Source organism: Anthonomus grandis, chromosome 4 (assembly GCF_022605725.1).
Source record: "Anthonomus grandis grandis chromosome 4, icAntGran1.3, whole genome shotgun sequence".
NCBI classification, from domain to species: domain Eukaryota; kingdom Metazoa; phylum Arthropoda; class Insecta; order Coleoptera; family Curculionidae; genus Anthonomus; species Anthonomus grandis.
The window spans coordinates 13,830,215-13,847,405 of NC_065549.1; the positions used below are offsets into that span (position 1 = coordinate 13,830,215).

Genomic DNA, 17,191 nt, shown 5'->3' on the forward strand with positions numbered 1-17,191 from the left:
AGCCAGATGAGATCTTATTGCAAACATAAGAGATGTGTTCCCCAAATTTCAAAGTATTATCAATGGTTAAACCCAAAAATGTATTAAGCTGTTGGGTTGCAACAAGAACAGAGTCCATAAGATGATATTAGTCTTAAAAATTAAATAATAGAATAAAACTTATTTATGTATTAAAACTTAACGAATTTGAGTTTCTACTATGTGAAGACCGGCAGTTATTTTTTTTATAAAAGACAAAAACACAAAATCTATAGCATCACAAACCTTTGTTGTAAGTTTGTGATGCTGTAGATATTGTGTTTTGTGTTTTTGCTTTTTTTAAAAACGTATGACCAGCATCTTTGGGAAAATGGATGAATTTCTCGAGTTATTTTTTTGCCTAATTGAGACGGATCTGCATCATGCCACAAGATAGTTGCATAGTCTACAAATACAGTTAACACCAAAACTGACAGACGAGTGGCTTGATACTTTATCATTAAAAACTACTCCCTGAACTCGGTCGGATAAGTAGGACTTTAACCACTTCAAACCAACATCTCCAAAACCGTATTTGCTTAACAACTTACCCAAAAGTACTGCATGATTTACGCAGTCAAAAGCTTTCGACAAATCATAAAACAGTGCTGCAGCAGTAGAAAGCACTCGACGAAATGCAAAAATCGCATCCCTGGTTATAGTATCCTGTCGAAATCCAAAGTGTGTTTAAGAAATGAAATAACTCTTACGAAGAAAAAAAAGTATAAAAACACGCATTGGGAGGGAAATTTTATGGGTCATTTGGATCTCCACACTTGTAAAGAGGGATAATGACATGATTTTGTTAAGTATAAACGAAACACACCCCTGGTAAAAAAGGTATTTATCGAAGCTACAAATATCTCCAATACCTCTGTAGGAAGAGCTAGCAGAACACGCAATTATACTTTATCTCAACCTGAACTAGTTTAATTTTTAATTTTAGAAAAAAGCTTGCTCATTTCTAAAACATTAGTGGGAGCAAGAAAGAAAGATTCAGGTACACTCACATGTGTCAAATACTTCAATAGTCTATCTAATAATTCTCAATTAGTTGTCCTTCAAATACTAAAGGCTTCGTATCTACTAAACGAATATACTTTCCTTGAACCAGTCCTGCCACTGAAACTAAACCAAATTATAAATCGAAAATATTCAATGATTTAAATCATTTAATTCTTTAATCTCAAATGCCTTTAAGTGCCAAACACCTCTTTGCCATTAAATCAGACGAAAACAAGTTTTGAGACCGATTTGTTCGGCATATAATCGATAGCAATAGATAACGTACTGCCAGCTACTATTTCTTGGCAAACTAAGCGTAGTATTTCACACAGAATCCCAAAAATAGGATCGTTTATCAGAAAAATAGCTCTTAACCAACATAAAACTCATATAAATTCATAGCGCAATGCCTTATGTTTTATACCACAGTCGGTCTTCGCGGCACAAAAGAATAAAAACTGTTGATTTATTCGGTAGAGGCGGAGTTGCCAGAAACAGAACACATTAAGTAAATTAATTTTCTGCTACACATTTTCATTTATATAAGAGGGATGAACCCTCCTCCTTGGTATTTAGAAATGTCAAGAATAATATTTAGTATTTCGGTCGTAAAATATTAAAATGAAAAAATAAGAGAAAAATATTATAGTTATATAATGTCATGAATAAAAAAATGGGACTTTATACACGACTTTATGCACGGTAGTGTGCACTAAGTGTTCATCTATTAATAAAAACAAACAAAATAATCATGGAAATTTCTAAATACTATATAAAGGTTATTTTTTAAATACAGGTCGTTTACATGATTTTCAAAAAATCCTATATTTTTTTCTCAATAGAATTATAGGACTGATCACATCGACCATTGGATTGGTATTAACAGTTTTGAACCAAATAATCTGACGCTTCGAAGAATTTCAAATCCATTATTAAAAAAATATATTATTATATATTCTCATACATAAATTCTGTATATTTATATTTTAATACAGTAACACAATATTTATAGACAATCAACTATTTTGCAATATTATAAACCACAAACAGCATTTTCCTTCAAACGGACATATATATATGATTCATCATGAATCGCCAAGTTCACCTACATTTTCTTATAGCGAATTACCTCGGTACTAGTCGAGTACTGCAAGGCCTTGACATTGTGCTGTGAACACTTTCACTAGGTTATTATACCGTACCCATGTTTGCTGAATTTCTATTTTCTTACTCTATGGGTCTAGTTTATTCATCGGTTCTTGTTGGGTTAAGAAATTCTTTATGTAATCTACTTAAAATACTTATGTAAAAAGTGTAAGTACATATGTCATTGTTAAGTTTATTTGAACTAAAATTAAATGAAATCATTTGGAGTTACGTTAGTATAAACGCTTATCCAATCAGAGCACTACTTGAGGGGGTTAGGGTGGAAACAACAGTTGAAACATTTAATTTCTGAAATAAATCAACTTATAAAATTATTAAATTAATAGTTCTATCAATAAACAGAGAAAACCATCAATATATCGTCTAATTAGCTTGGAAAACTAATAGAAAATAATTGATAAGGTGATTGAGAATAACTTCTGGCAAAGTCCCAAAATAGACAACTCAATCAATTGCTAAAAGAAACTATCAACATTTCCGCTAAGAACTTTGGAAAATTAAATGAATAAATTTCGAATCATATCTCATCATCCTAAAATACTTAACAAGGGAAACTATCACCATCGCCTATAAAGAGCTTAGAAAATTAAGTGAAAATAATTGGAATGATGTTGAAGAATGAACACATATTCAATCATATATCTATTAAAAAAATACTTGAGGAAACTGAGATGAAGACATTTAAATACTTAAATAAACAGTGCAATCAATAAATAGATAAAACACCTTTATAGAGCTTGGATATAAATGGGTTTAAAATTCCATGCTCATTAAGTACAATGGTTAAATGAACGTCGTTGCAAATGTATGTATTGCAACTCCTTAATTGTATGAAAGAAGCTCAATCATTTGATAGTTATTACAATTTTTAGTTACTGTAATCATTAGTGAGTTTTATTCATTCATGAATTTATTTTAAAAAAACACAGATAATGCTAAATTTAAGGTTTATAGAAACATGACCAATGTTATTTCTATTACTTCGAATCAGTTATTTCTTCAACAATTTTGGTCATTTCATCGTTTCATATTCCTATTTTTCTTAAATTTTTGAAAAATATATATTGCTGAAATAGAATATCATCAATATACCATTATAATAACGTTAAGGCGTAATTACCATTGCTTCCTTTGGAATCATTTAGGGTATGATTAATTTTTTCTGTCTGATTTATTTTCTTATCATGCTATCACTCAAAATGTTGTCGGCTACTTATGAAATATTAAGTGTACTAAATAAGGCTCAACATTTCAAACACTGACTTAATAGGAAAATATGATAAGCCAAAGTACCAATAACTAAATCAAGTTACATCTCTTTCAATTTTACAGATATCTCTCAGGATAAGAGTAACAGTAAAAACATCGTTCTAAGATTACGAAAAATTTTAAATACGTCAAAATATAGGAACATGTATATCACTAATTATAACAGTATGAATATGTGTAGATCTGTCCATTTTATTTTTTTTAAGAAAAGTTTCATAGTATGCATAAATACGATGCTAGGTGTCTTTTTAATAATTTTGCTAATGAACTCGTCAAAGCATCAAAGTGTTTTTAGACACTTTATTGAAATCGTAAAAATAAGGAATATCTTGATGCTACTAGTATCAACTATAAGACATTCTGATAATATAACTAACTAAGGAGTTAAAAGGATTGCTATCAATTGGAGCGAAACGTGGTGTCTACTGTGCTAAATATCTATAGACTAAGTCCTTCCATCCAAAGCTTATTTCATCTTCAGTTCAAATTCAAATTCAAATCAATGCTTTATTGTCAAGAAATTGTTACAATTTGTAGATAAAGCTGTAAAACAAAAAAGACACAAAAATACAAAGAAAACACAATTAAAGAAAAGAAAAACAAAACAAAATTAAAAAATAAATAAATAAATAAATAGAATAGAATAGAATATCTACAATATATACAGATTAATACAATTTAAAAATTGTAAGTAGTCAAAAATATTATTATAAAATATACAATTTAATGTATACAATGTCAAAAAAAAAATCATTAAAAAAATCTCTCTATGTTAAAAGAAAAAATGTAAAAAATGTGTAAAAAGTAAAAAATTACAAAAAATGCTAAAATAGCTACACAAAGCAGTATACCTAAACATGTACAGATAGTAAAAATACATAATCAGCTAGTGCGAAATTTCAAATCAATGATTACAAAAAAAAAATCGTTAACTGTGTAAAAAGCTCTCTCCAGTAAGAATGCTTTTAATACTTTACGAAATGCAAAAAAAGATGTGGTGGATTTAATTTCCAATGGCAGATGATTGTGCATTTTTTTTGTATTATATAATATGGAACTTTTGACCAACTCTGAATGTGGGGTAGGCAGGTATAGATCATATTCCGTGTTTCTAAGTGGATAACTATGGGAAGGCCTATCAGATGCTGAACCGTGTTTGCGTATTAGAATAACGGACTCAAATATGAATAAAGATGGAAGAGTTAATATTTGAAATTTTTTGAAGAAATGCTGGCAATGACTTCTGTATTTAAGTCTCAGTGTATAACGTAAAGCTCTCTTTTGTAGTCTAAAAATACGGTCAAATTGAGTTGCACTACATGTACCCCAGAATGGAAGGGCGTATCGAAGGTGCGATTCAAAAAGGGCAAAATAAACTGTTCTAGAAGTAGACAGGCTAAGCTCCTTAGAAATTGATCTTAACGCAAAACTAGAGGAACTTAATTTTCTTGATAAAGAGTCAATATGTGTGTCCCATTTTAACGAGTTGTCAACAGTTAGCCCTAAAAACTTTACAGAATCAACTTCGTCAATTGTTGCGTTACCAAGTACAAAAGATTGCAAGGTATTTTTATAGGACAACATTTTAGTTTAGGAAATGTTGAGACAAAGGAGATTAGAGTCGCACCATGATTTGATGGTAGTTAAATCACTTAATACGGTTCCATGAAGTGTAGAAATATCCGGATTACTCCAGGTAAAACTAGTACCATCAGCAAATAGACAGACTTTACCGTTAATATTTAGATTATCAATGTCATTGATGAAGATAAGAAACAAAATAGGGCCAAGTACGGAACCTTGAGGCACTCCACTTTGTATTGGCTTGCAAGAAGACATAGTCGAATCACAGCTTGACTTCTGTTACTGAGATACGACTTAAACCATTCAAAAGGCGCTCCTCTGAACCCGTAATATTGCAACTTTTTTAATAATATGTCATGATTAACACAATCAAAGGCTTTAGAAATATCACAGAAAATTGTTGCTGTAGGGTGTTGGTTGTTTAAGCTAGAGTATACATTATTAAAAAGAGAAAACATAGCATCATTTGTGCATTTGTTATTTAAAAATCCAAATTGATGGGAAGTAAGTATTTTATATTTTAGCAAAAATGATAGAAGTCTTTTTCAATAAGTGTGGGAAGAAGAGTGAAGAAGAAGGGCGATAGTTTGAAGACTGATCTTTGTCTCCTCCTTTATGTAGTGGAATTATTATCGCCAACTTAAGGCAGTTAGGAAAAACACCTTTTTGAAAAGACTGATTGATTAGAGTAATAAGATGACATAATGTACATTAGGGCAGATTTGAACACATTTTGAGAGTAAATCCATTAATTCCAGAAGAGCCTTTGTTTTTAATTTCCCTAATTGAACTGCAAAGCTCTGGTAACACTACGGGCGTAAAGAAAAAACTGTGGAAATTCTCATTTGCAATGGGAAGATATGAAAGTGGATCATGGGAAGGAGTTATCGTACTCATTAATTTATTTTCCACATTTACAAAATAATCATTAAGGTTCTCAGATTAAGTGGAGATAGTATTCGACAACGAAGGCTTATTTCTCAAATCATTAACAATTGACCATGTTTCCTTAGCCACATTTTTAGATTTAGCCAGTCTCCTATTATAGTAAATATCCTTGGCGGCTTTTAAAGTTCTCTGATAAATCTTTTTGTAAAGTCTTACGTATTCATGAAAAAAAGTGCTGTCTGAAAATTTCTTAAGATGAGATAATAAGCGCATGTTCTTAGCAGATGTACGCAAGCCTTGGGTAGACCAGAGGTTTTGTTGCTTCTTTTTAAGAGGTCTCAAAGGAAAGGATTTGTGAGAAAGACTAGATAGCGTTTTTACAAATCTAGAGAATTCTGAATCAACGTCGTCAGAGAGAATATTCCAGTCAGTTGATTGACAAAGGTGCCTAAAATGTAAAAAATTTTTATCCGAGAAAATACGGCCTAATTTGCGTGGAACATTTTTACTTTTAGATTTAGTTATGAAAAACTTTGTTAACACTGCTTCATGGTCTGAGAAACCTGAGCTTAAGACAGTACATTCAACGAAATCTGGCTCAAAGGAAGATACGACATAATGTATTGTACTAGAGCTGGTTTTAGTTATTCTGGTAGGTGATTTAATGTGCATGATTAAGTCAAAAGAGTCGAAAATGGACTGGAGAGATTCTTGAGCAGCACACACACTGGAAAAATCAATGTTTAGGTCGCCACATAAAATGAGTTGAGTAAAAATGGCAGAGACTCAAGCAAGTTTAGTAATTTTTGGAAAAAAACATTTACGTCAGCATCAGGTGTTCTGTAAATACAAACAACGTAAAGATCAAAATTATTATTGTAGACAATGGAAAATTCAAATATTTTTTCAGAAACTAAATTATCGAACTTGGTTACCATTGAAAAGTCGTTGCTAGTAGATAATATCACAGTACCGCCATGAGTTAGATTTGTTCTATCAAATCTGGCAACTGTAGTGTAATTATCCACCATCACAGGCTCACCAACATGCAACCAATGTTCAGTTATGGCAACGATTTCTGGAAAATGAAGCTCTTCTAGTAAAAGAAATAAATCATTAGTTTTATGTCTTAAGGACTAAATATTTAAAGAGAAAATACTAAGCTTGCCATTGTCCAGTATTTCAGAGGGTGATTGATCCTCTGTTCGCGTCAAGTCATTTAAAAATTTTTATTCCTGGCGGGAGATCCACCAGATGTTTACTACACTGAATACAGACAAGGGATAGATCCTCTCTATTTGGCAGTTACTTTATTCAGGAGGCTTAAAGTCATTTCTCAATTATACCAAGAAGTCATAGTAATTTTTATTGCATTTAAGCTACCAAGAAAGTTAGTCATTAAATTCCTTCAGGCAATTAGGAGTCATTCCTTACAGGCAACAGAAATAATTTTCTTTTAGGTAGTGGAAGTTATTTTTTTAGGGATTTTAGTGACACTTCTTGGTATTCAACCTACACTAAAAATGCAATGATCGTTAACATGTTCACTATTAGTATCATCAGCCTTATAATAAACTTTTCCGATTCTAAACTGGATCAAAGCCAATCATTGTTATTAATTATATCCATGCAGTAAACAATAATTCAGAATTTGTCATAGTTAGTTTGTCCTTTTTCAGGACTCAACCTTAACCGATTTATGGCCAAGGATAGAAATAAAACTTAAAATTTTTAAATTATATATTTTAATTATGAAAACACATTACAGAAACACATATGTAAAATCAAAAAAGAAATAAATCTGCTACTTGTGAAATAGTGGTGTTGCGTAAACGCATCAACGCCCTATAGTGTTAAGTGATATTGCCGAAAACAGTCAGCGTGTAAATAAATAGTGCAACGCTCACAAATATAAATTGTTTGACTTCTACAGACACGACATCTTCTTCGGGAGTCAGTCCTACTGATTACATGTCCAGAGTGATCAACCCTCACTTCACTGGGTGGTTCTAATGGAAGTGGTCTAGCGACAAAGTTCTCTGTTTTTAATAAGCGTACGGCGATGAATGATTTAAAATTTAGTTGTGACATTTTATTCACCGTGTTGTAGAGTTTCCAGGAATTGGCAAGAGTACTGTCTATTGTATTTTTAAATAGTGGCCACCACCATTTCTTACCCATCACACCGATTCTATAATTTGCCACGCCCATTATCATGCAAATCTACTCCTCCCATGTATTTATTATATCTGGAAATTACAGCTGGTTGTGGGATTGACACTTCTTTTTTCGATTTTCTATTATATCTTTTAGCAGAAGTAAGAGGTTCTACATAATAATTTGTACTAATTGCCGTGACAATAGAATTATCGTTCCATTTTACCAATGAAATTTGTGTGGATTCATCAAATTGGGAATCATAGGTGCCTCTTTCTTTTTTTGAAATGACTTTATTATCAACCAAAGGACAATGACTGGTTCTGTTTTCGCGAATCGTTCCTGTGGCAAAATAGCCTTTGGTTTTTAAAAGAGATAAGAGCTTGTAGGATGAAAAAAAGTTATCAAAAAAGACGTTATGATTTTGCAGATTTTTCACAATTGACAAAAGTTCAAAAACTACAGTCGCACCAAGTCCAATATCACTGTTCTTCTCTGCTGCTCCCGCATAAGGAATGAATTTGTAGAAATATCCACTAGAAGAACAAATGCACCAAAGTTTGAAACCAAAACGCACAGGCTTGCCTGCATGCAAAATAAGGAACCATTTGCCCATCAATAGAGAAGTTAAATGAAAAAATGTCAAACTGTAAGAATTTTTCATTCATTGTATCAAAAAAAGGGCGGAGTTTTGTGTACTTGTGTCCTTTATCCAGATTATTATTATCACTAAAGTGTAGATCTCGCTTTATCGATCTGAACTTATTCCTATTCATGCAGTCTCTGACAATATGCACAGTTTTGTCCTCATCTAAAGACCAATACATATATGTCTGGGGTAAGCTGTGATATCCAGACAAAATTAGGATCCCAAGAAAATTCAGCAGTTCTTCTCGTGATAGATGAAACTCGTGTCTGTTATTGTCTTGTGCGTATTTTTCTGAAAACTGGATAATCAAATCCATAAGATTCTCAACGACAAATTTGAAAAAAATGTCCAACGGTACACAAACCCTCCAATTCGCCCCTAAGTTCTTAAATGTGTTCCTCTTTTTTGGATAAAGGTAAATTCTTCTGTATGAATGATCCAGATCTCCAATGAAATGAAACCAAGATCTCCTCGGGTTGTAACTTACCGCTTTTTTTTCTAGGATTTTTCGGCGTTTTGTTGCCAAATCTTCTTCGTCAGATTCATCGTAAATCTCATCTCGAACGGTGTGGATCTCGAAAGTTCCCGCTATATCTCCATTCTGGCTATTTTCGATATTTTCCGGGTCCTCTGAAAATTCTTCCTCGTCTGTGAGTTGATCTACCTTGGGTGGAATGTAGACAGCGTCGACTTGTTCTAAATATCACAAATTATTGTTGTGTGTATAATATTGTATGTATAATTAAAAAAAAAAGCGAAAAAAAAGAAAAACAAGAAATATTTACCAACTTCATTTTCAAGCTCATTTACAACCTCCTCCAAGGCCAACTCTAACTCCTTTTGCGTAAGAAATTTTCTCATTTTTTTCAACAAAAAACTCTTATTACAAATAACACGCACTCGATTAGATGCAGACTCAGACTATAACTAACTCAGACTATTTTTTATAAATATTGTATAAATAAAACATAGTAGTCGACTGCCCTAAAAAACTTGTCTAGACACACTTGTGACAGGCAATTTTAGTTATTCGGCCGGTGATGCGAGAACGCAACAGCATAATTTATGACCTAATTAGGAAAACCCTGGTTCTAGATTTTCAATTTTATGGTGTAGTTTGGAATGTAATTAGTGTTAAAAAAATACAAAACTTTGAAAATAAAAACATTAAATAGGAGTATATGATTTTTAAAAATTTGCGGCCATATATAAGAAAAAATCCGGCTTTTTAAAAAATTCGTACAAGAAAGCAAATGAAAAAAATGGTTCAAATTTAATTCTGTCACTTTTGTTCAATCTTGTGTTAATGGTACCAGCCCATATTTCAGGCGAAAAAAGCACTATTTTTGGATAATTAAATATTGCATCTTTGTGAAAAAGATCTTTTGTAGGATAATAGGGACTTGGGACTCATCTCAATGCTTTATCAAGAATATAACAGTTGACAAAACTAACTCGAAAAGTTTTTAGTTCACAATACGTCAGTTCAATGATTAATTAGATGTACTACTGACGCAGTAAATAATTAGCTGATATACCAAAGAAGCTAAAAAATTAGTATGTAAGAGATTAACCTGGTAGTAAGGAGTCATATCACCTTGGAGATGGATAAGTTGGAGCAAATATACCAAAAAATACCAATTGTGGCTCTGAAAAACTTGCTTATGCAATTTTTTGAGAAATTATTTCTTATTTCCGGTAGATCTAATTAATTAATTGGATTTACTGCGATTTAAGCAGCGGATAAGAACCTGGATATATGCGTCTCAATACCATCTCTCAAATGATGAAGATAGCACTGATGTAGTAGCCACATCAGTTTATATTACAAGATTTCAAAACATTGGAAGTGATAGCCCCACTTGGCTCTTAGATATTAAAAAAAGCCCCTGAAAGGTAAAAAAATTATATTTTCCAACTATTGTTGACCAATTGATCACTGCTGAAGCAGGAAATATCAATCTTATATATGAAAATAGACAAATTAAATTAAAATTTTAACTGTCAATTCAATTCCCACCTTAACGAAATAATGTGAAAATAAAATAAAAAACCTTGTTAAAATAGGATATAGTATTGTCATATCAATCTTCTCTTTCTATTAAAAATTCTATTTGTATTTTAGGGCATTAGCAGTGTAAGGTTAAAATATGAAATCTTAACACCGAAAATACAAACTTGGTGACTTTTTGGCTTGAGGTTAGCTTTGGCTTGGCAAAAGATTTAATTTGATTTACTTTTAAAGCAGCCGATAACTGCTCTGCATCTTTATAGATAGCCATCAATTAAGTCCCAATTATAGACGCTAATACAAAACTGTTTAATTGGACAATAGTAAAATTCTAATCTTGCCAGCACTCTAAAAGAAACTGAACCATATCGAAATATAACTTTAATTTTAACTTAAACAGTTTCCTTTATTTTTAGTTGGGAAATCTTTTCTAATTAGATAGGAATTACTGCTTTAAGTTAGGCCAAGCAAAAAATCTACAATTTAATTAACAGTAATCTTTCTTTTCTCCAGCTTTTTCGCTTTGTTACAGCCAAAGTTATAATCATCCCAAGAAAAAAAAACGAAGAGGAGGGTTTTTTTGGTTCATTATATGACTTGAAAAAAAGTTTTGATTAAAATCTACGGTAAAAACCATGAAAACACACACATAACAACTCTTCAAAATAACAATTACGTAAAATCCCTTTTGGAAAGTGCACGTTTTCATCAGCATGAACTCATATATTTTCCTGTCGTAATACCGCCGGCGTAATATTCGCCATATTAAAAAAAAATATTTATGCGCAATATGAAATTGGAAATAGTATTTTTTCCTTAAAAACTGGGTTAGTTAAATATATAGTTGGAATTTCATAGTCGGGCCGGAAAAACGCGGTACCACCCCCTTATTATTCTCCGATGTGGAATTGTTCCGATGCTAATAGCGTAATTAGAACTTTTTTAGGTTTTAATTTGTTGCAATGGAATAATCTGGTGAGTTATTTGTACGTCAAATTATATTGTTTTATTATTTGTGACGCTAGAGTGTATTGTGTACCAAATTAAGGATCAAGGATCAATACCTATAAAAAATATTTTTCATTATACAAAGAAAATTCGACGTATGGTCACATAGGATTTGCGAAAATGGTGATTTTTTATAAAGACAAATGAAGGAAAGTTGACACTTTTGCCCCATGGGAAGAGAAGGGACAAACTAGTCGTAAAAATCTGTCAGAAGTTATTCTTATCTGTTATATATATGATAAAGAAATGCTGATTAAAATTTTGTGTTTCTACCTAATTTTCATTCGCAAATAAGAAAAAAGCCTTAATTCTCTTGCTCTTTAATTAAAAGTAGACCGATGTCACATTTACGTTATTATTGTTAATTTTATTAAAAAGCATCATTAAATTTGGATTTGATTTGTTGGCATTTTCGCTCCATATGCTCAAAAGCGATCAGCTATAAGGCGATTCTATTGACGACTGACGAGCTATTAAAAATCTTCTTTTGTCTTATAAAATTGATATGATTTTTACTAACTTTTAGCTTAAAAATTCAGTTTTCATCACAGATTTAAAAATGTATGCAGGAAATTATTATATTAGTTCATGGTATGAAACAAGATCAGCTGGAAATGTGAAAGCTGACTTGTCATAAATTATTTTTTTGACTTATAAAAAATGCCCTAATTTGTGAAACTGTTGTTTTTCCAAAAAGTATCACTAAATTAGAAGTCAATTTCGAAGAATACAAAAAAATTGAAACTTTTGCTTCACATGATGAAGAGACTGACCTGGAATGCGATTTTATTGACGAGCCGTTAAAAATCTTTTTTTTTGTCTCGTAAAATTAATAGAATTAATAGTTCTTATTAATTTTTGGCATATAAGTTAAAAATTCAACTTCAAGATATTGACACTTCTAATTGGAAAGGAAAAGGTCAATAATAGTAAATAATCAATAAAAAACTGATAAATATTCATTAAATTTAGACCTTTGAGCTTTCTATACCTTAATTGCTTTCTATAGTTTCCTATCTAATTTTCTAATCCTAAGAGTACACATGTTTGTAAGAAATTTTATTTACACCTCTAAAATGCCTCAAAAATTCCTTATTATTAACCGACTAAAGTTCACTCTTTCTTGATTTTTTCCTTTTCAATCTGGTTTTTTTAAAGATTTCTACAAGCTTTTCATCTTTTTAATTTCTTAAATTGAAAAAAAATCACTTTGTTTTACTCTGTTACTATATCTTTTTGTTCAACCTACCGTAAAGCTGTTTGAGCGCGCAACAAATGTTTGTTTTATAATGAGGGGTTCTTTGCTTCAAAAACAGCCCTTCAGTTTAATTTTAAATGAATTCCTCTATCCTTTTGTCCAGGTATTAAAAAGCCCTTTGACCGAAAAGGGTGAAATTCGAATTAGAAACAAAGCATTTAGTATTTTGTTTAATTTTTCCCCTTTTCCTTGTTTATTTGTGAAAAGTAAATTAATATAAAAGCAGACATAGTGAAACAAAGAATGCATTTAGACGAATAATTTTCATATTTCAGCTTTTAATATTCGTTATTATATCTTACAACAGCAAAGAGTCACTCGTATTTTTGTTCTCGATTTAATCTTTAGCCCAATTACAGAACATGTCGAATTCTTTTCTTTGCTTGTCATACATACTATGCTCAACCACGTTTTTTATTTACTCAGGTATTATGGAAAAACCAACTCATGTATTGTAAAATGTTCTTAAGTCGGCAACTATCGTTCTTCATCCCTCGCAAATAATTTTTATAGTCTGACGTATCAACAACTTAAGGCTCTAAGCAGTTATCAAAATCTCTCCAATATATCTTATACTTATCATATCACTTAAATCTTAATTTTTTTCTACCTATGTAATTGAATTATTTATATAACCAACTTGCTAATTTTGATGCACTACTTTATTTGAAAATTAAATTTTTTATTCCTCAACAATAGCTACCGCAATTTATATGACTAGTTAAAAGCAATAAAGATAAGAGTAATTATTATTATTGTACCTATGAAATGGAAAAATTCCTGAACTGAAAAAATTAGATGTTGATCAAGAACTTTTTTGATTTATTAACGAAATTTATTATTTATTTCTATTGAGTTGTATTATTTATTTAATAAAGATTTTATTCTTCTTAGACACGCTACCTCAAAGCATTAATGTGAGCTCTGGCTTATAAATAATCAACAGTACTCTAGCATCAGATTATGTGCCCTTCTTGTAGAATACTAGTGACTGTTACTAGTTCTTAAAATTTGGTTCATTCTTTTTTATAAAGAAAATCAGTTGATAAATATATAAGGAAGAGATCGTAAGAAAGTTATATTAAAAAAAATTATCGCGAGATGGTTGCTTTTACATTTTCCTACCTTTTTTACCATGCTCTATTGAATCCCAAAAGATAAAACCATACCGCAAAGAAGACTGCACAGACATATAGTAGATCCTTCATAATATATTTACATCGAGACTACTTCTTAACTCTTTAACTAAAAACCTACAGCATTCTTTTTTCACATTACGCAAAGGAACTTAACACTTTATAATTTTTTATCTGCTAGCTTTACTAGAAGATCGTAATTTATGGTAGTATAATTGGAAAGCAATTGCATAAATATGGCTTTGCTAGTGTTTAAGACAAGGTAGAAATAAATTTTTATAGTTTGGCATTGCTATCATTTCTCAACCAAATATTAGTATCAAAGCAGACTTCTGAAGCAGAGCTGGATCCGATGTTCGCATCAAACTATACCATAGACTTATAAAGCACCGATTTTGCCAAAAAAGGCTTCTTCGATGCGAAAGATAGTCTTTCGTCGCAGAGATCTTAAAAAAGATCCTGAAGTTTCTTCCCTGCAGACTGAAAACTCGAGTTGATTCAACCGATACTCAGAAAAGGAAAAGAATATGGAGCTCATCAATGACCTTCTGACTGCTCTAATCACGGCAATCGTTAAGGTAACTTGTCAATCAGCAAATTTTGAATTACCCGAGTCCAGTAACATCATTAGCGACCGTCAGTATGGTATTCGAAAACACATGTCTACTGGCGATTTGTTGGCCATGCCACACATGTTTGGATCGAGGCTATCGAGAAGGATGATGAATCCCGTACAATAGCTCTGGATATTTCAAAGGGCATTCGATAGATCCTCGCATGAAAATCTCCTAAACAAAATATATTCTAATGCTTTGCCACCAACTCTCGCTTTGCTTGGAAGGTTTCTCGAGAACCGATCCATCTACGTTGTCGTTGATGGATACATCCCGCAGAGGCGTGTCCATTGGAGACATTGGAGACATGTCCCATACCCTCGTTATACACGGTGTTTCGGGAAGAAAGGGAAATTTTGGGAATATATTTAGAAGATCAAAATAAGATAAATTAACCCATATGTTTTAATCCGATTCTTAACCGTTTCTGAAATAATCGACTCTAAGGTTTTTTTTGTAAATTTTTGGAATAATTACGTTCTCTGTATTTCTAACTCACGTTTCAGATATTTCATAATTGTTTGTTAATACCTATTTTAATTGAATGGTAGTTTTGACAAGCATTGGTTGTCAGTTTGATTAATTCTGAGCATTTCAATTTGAAAAGAGCAAAGTTTCCATTACGTAATGGAACCATCACATGTGGACGTTTGAAATACACTTAGGAAAAACGGTTTTAAGCCTTTTCATATTCAACCGGTTCAACATCTTCAAGAGGGTGATTATGGCTTAAGGGTTCAATTTTGCGAATAAATCCAACAAAATCGAGGCCTACATAAATACATTTTATTTAGCGATGAAGCTCATTTTACCCGCAATAGAATTAATAACCGAAACACTGAACATCGGTGGTCCGATGAAAATCCTCATACCACGTTTGAACGAAACTTTCAACATCGATTCAGTGTTAACGTGTGTGTAATGCTGAACGACCAGTTGTAGACCTTTTGTATTAGATGCGCATCGTACTGGAGAAGGATATTTACGCTTTTTAGAAGACCATTTAGTACACATGTTGGATGATGTTCCATTAATTGTTCGACACAGAATTTATTTTCCACACGATGACAATCATTTTCCAGATCGTTGTATTGGCAGAGGAGGACCTCCTGCTTGGCCACCGAGGTCACCAGAATTAAATCCACTGGTTTATTGCCTCTGGGTGGATAAAACCTCTAGTGTACGAAACACCAGTAGAAACCGTAGAAGGACTCCACAATCAAATTTTGAATGCTTCAAATATTATTAAAAATAATCTCCAAGTAATTAAACAACACGTGCGCTTAACAAACGTGCTGCAGCTTGCCTTGAAGTTGGTGGGGGTATTCTGGAAAATATTTTAAATTGGTTGAATTTTGTTTTTTTTACTAGTATTTGTTTTTGTTGCTTTTAAAATAAAAAATCTTACAAAAAAACTTAAGAATCGATTATTTCAGAGACGACCTTCTGAACATTTTCCCAAAATATTTCCTTTTCCTCCCGAAACACCCTGTATATTAAGAACCTCTTCAACACAACTACAAATGCAATTTATATCTTTGCGGATGACAGTACATTTGTATCTTTCTCCAATCCGCATATTTCTCTTATATATGGAGCTCTGCACTCAAATACGCTTTGAAGCTGCTTCGTTCTATCCAGAAGAGAGCCATACTTCTAATAGGAGGGGATCCAGAGATAACTCTTGGACCGTTTGGAACATAGAAGAAAGGTGGCGAATCTGACTCTGTTTTATCGATACCATCATGGTAAATACTCGAATCGGCCACATTATTCCACTTAAAGCTATACACGCAAGATCTACTTGGCAGGCAGATGCGACTCATGAATATAAAGTGCATCTGCAGACGTTGTTATATCGGGACTTCTTTTTATGAAGTGGAAGACTGTGATATCAATACTCAAAGCATATCTTTCTCGAATATTACAACTTGCAGAACTTTAGAAAAATATCCACCGACCACAACTTCCTAGTACTGGCGCTACTCGTGATACTCGAGAATCCTTTTGTGTCATTGTATTCGGTAGAAATCTGCATATGGAAGTACGAGGCCCGAGGATCCACATAGATCTCGTATTCCAAGCATAAAGATAATATGGTTATTATTTGATTACCATAGTGATTAATAAGATATTGATTTCTGCGCGACACCCAAGCTAGACATCCTATATCAGAGTGAACCCTATCAATAACAGCTGCCAATCAAATATGTTTAAACCTAATTAAAGCACCATACCAAGCATAACGCTTTTTTTAACAACAAACTGTGATCTATTGTGCAGATTGCAAGCCACTCAAAATTTTTGACACATCTTTCTGAATAGCACGACTCAATCATCTTAGAGAGTTACCTTTGAACACATAGGTCTGTAGTTTGCGTTGTCAAACTTTGACCTTCCTTTTCCAATATTGGTAAATATTTATAT

At 32.1% G+C, this 17,191-nt stretch overlaps 2 protein-coding genes across 3 annotated transcripts in view; one reads left to right on the forward strand and one right to left on the reverse strand.

Annotated features, from left to right (window-relative positions):
* Positions 1-17,191, forward strand: part of LOC126734940 (retinaldehyde-binding protein 1) — a 77,188-nt gene that overhangs the window by 18,768 nt on the left and 41,229 nt on the right. The window contains exon 1 of one of the 2 annotated variants that reach the window (XM_050438793.1): positions 2,215-2,337. The exons of the other annotated variant lie outside the window; for it this stretch is intronic. The gene's annotated coding sequence lies outside the window, so the exon portion shown is untranslated. Of the gene's footprint in view, positions 1-2,214; positions 2,338-17,191 lie in introns of those variants that run through there. 2 annotated transcript variants of the gene reach the window in all.
* On the reverse strand, positions 8,548-15,073 carry LOC126735243 (uncharacterized). Its single transcript, XM_050439192.1, has 3 exons — positions 14,974-15,073; positions 8,666-9,433; positions 8,548-8,624 (listed from the first exon to the last, which is right to left on the reverse strand). The coding sequence occupies exons 1-3, from the start codon at positions 15,071-15,073 to the stop codon at positions 8,548-8,550; spliced, it is 945 nt and encodes a 314-aa protein (XP_050295149.1).

Excerpts from the sequence above, each read along its gene's own strand:
- LOC126735243 (XM_050439192.1), bottom strand. The coding sequence starts at position 15,073 with ATGTCTCCAATGTCTCCAATGGACACGCCTCTGCGGGATGTATCCATC. Across the intron at positions 9,434-14,973 it reads ACCTTCCAAGCAAAGCGAGA|AACAAGTCGACGCTGTCTAC; the intron begins GTTGGTGGCAAA and ends TGTGATATTTAG. Across the intron at positions 8,625-8,665 it reads TTTTGCATGCAGGCAAGCCT|TGGATATTTCTACAAATTCA; the intron begins GTGCGTTTTGGT and ends TTGTTCTTCTAG.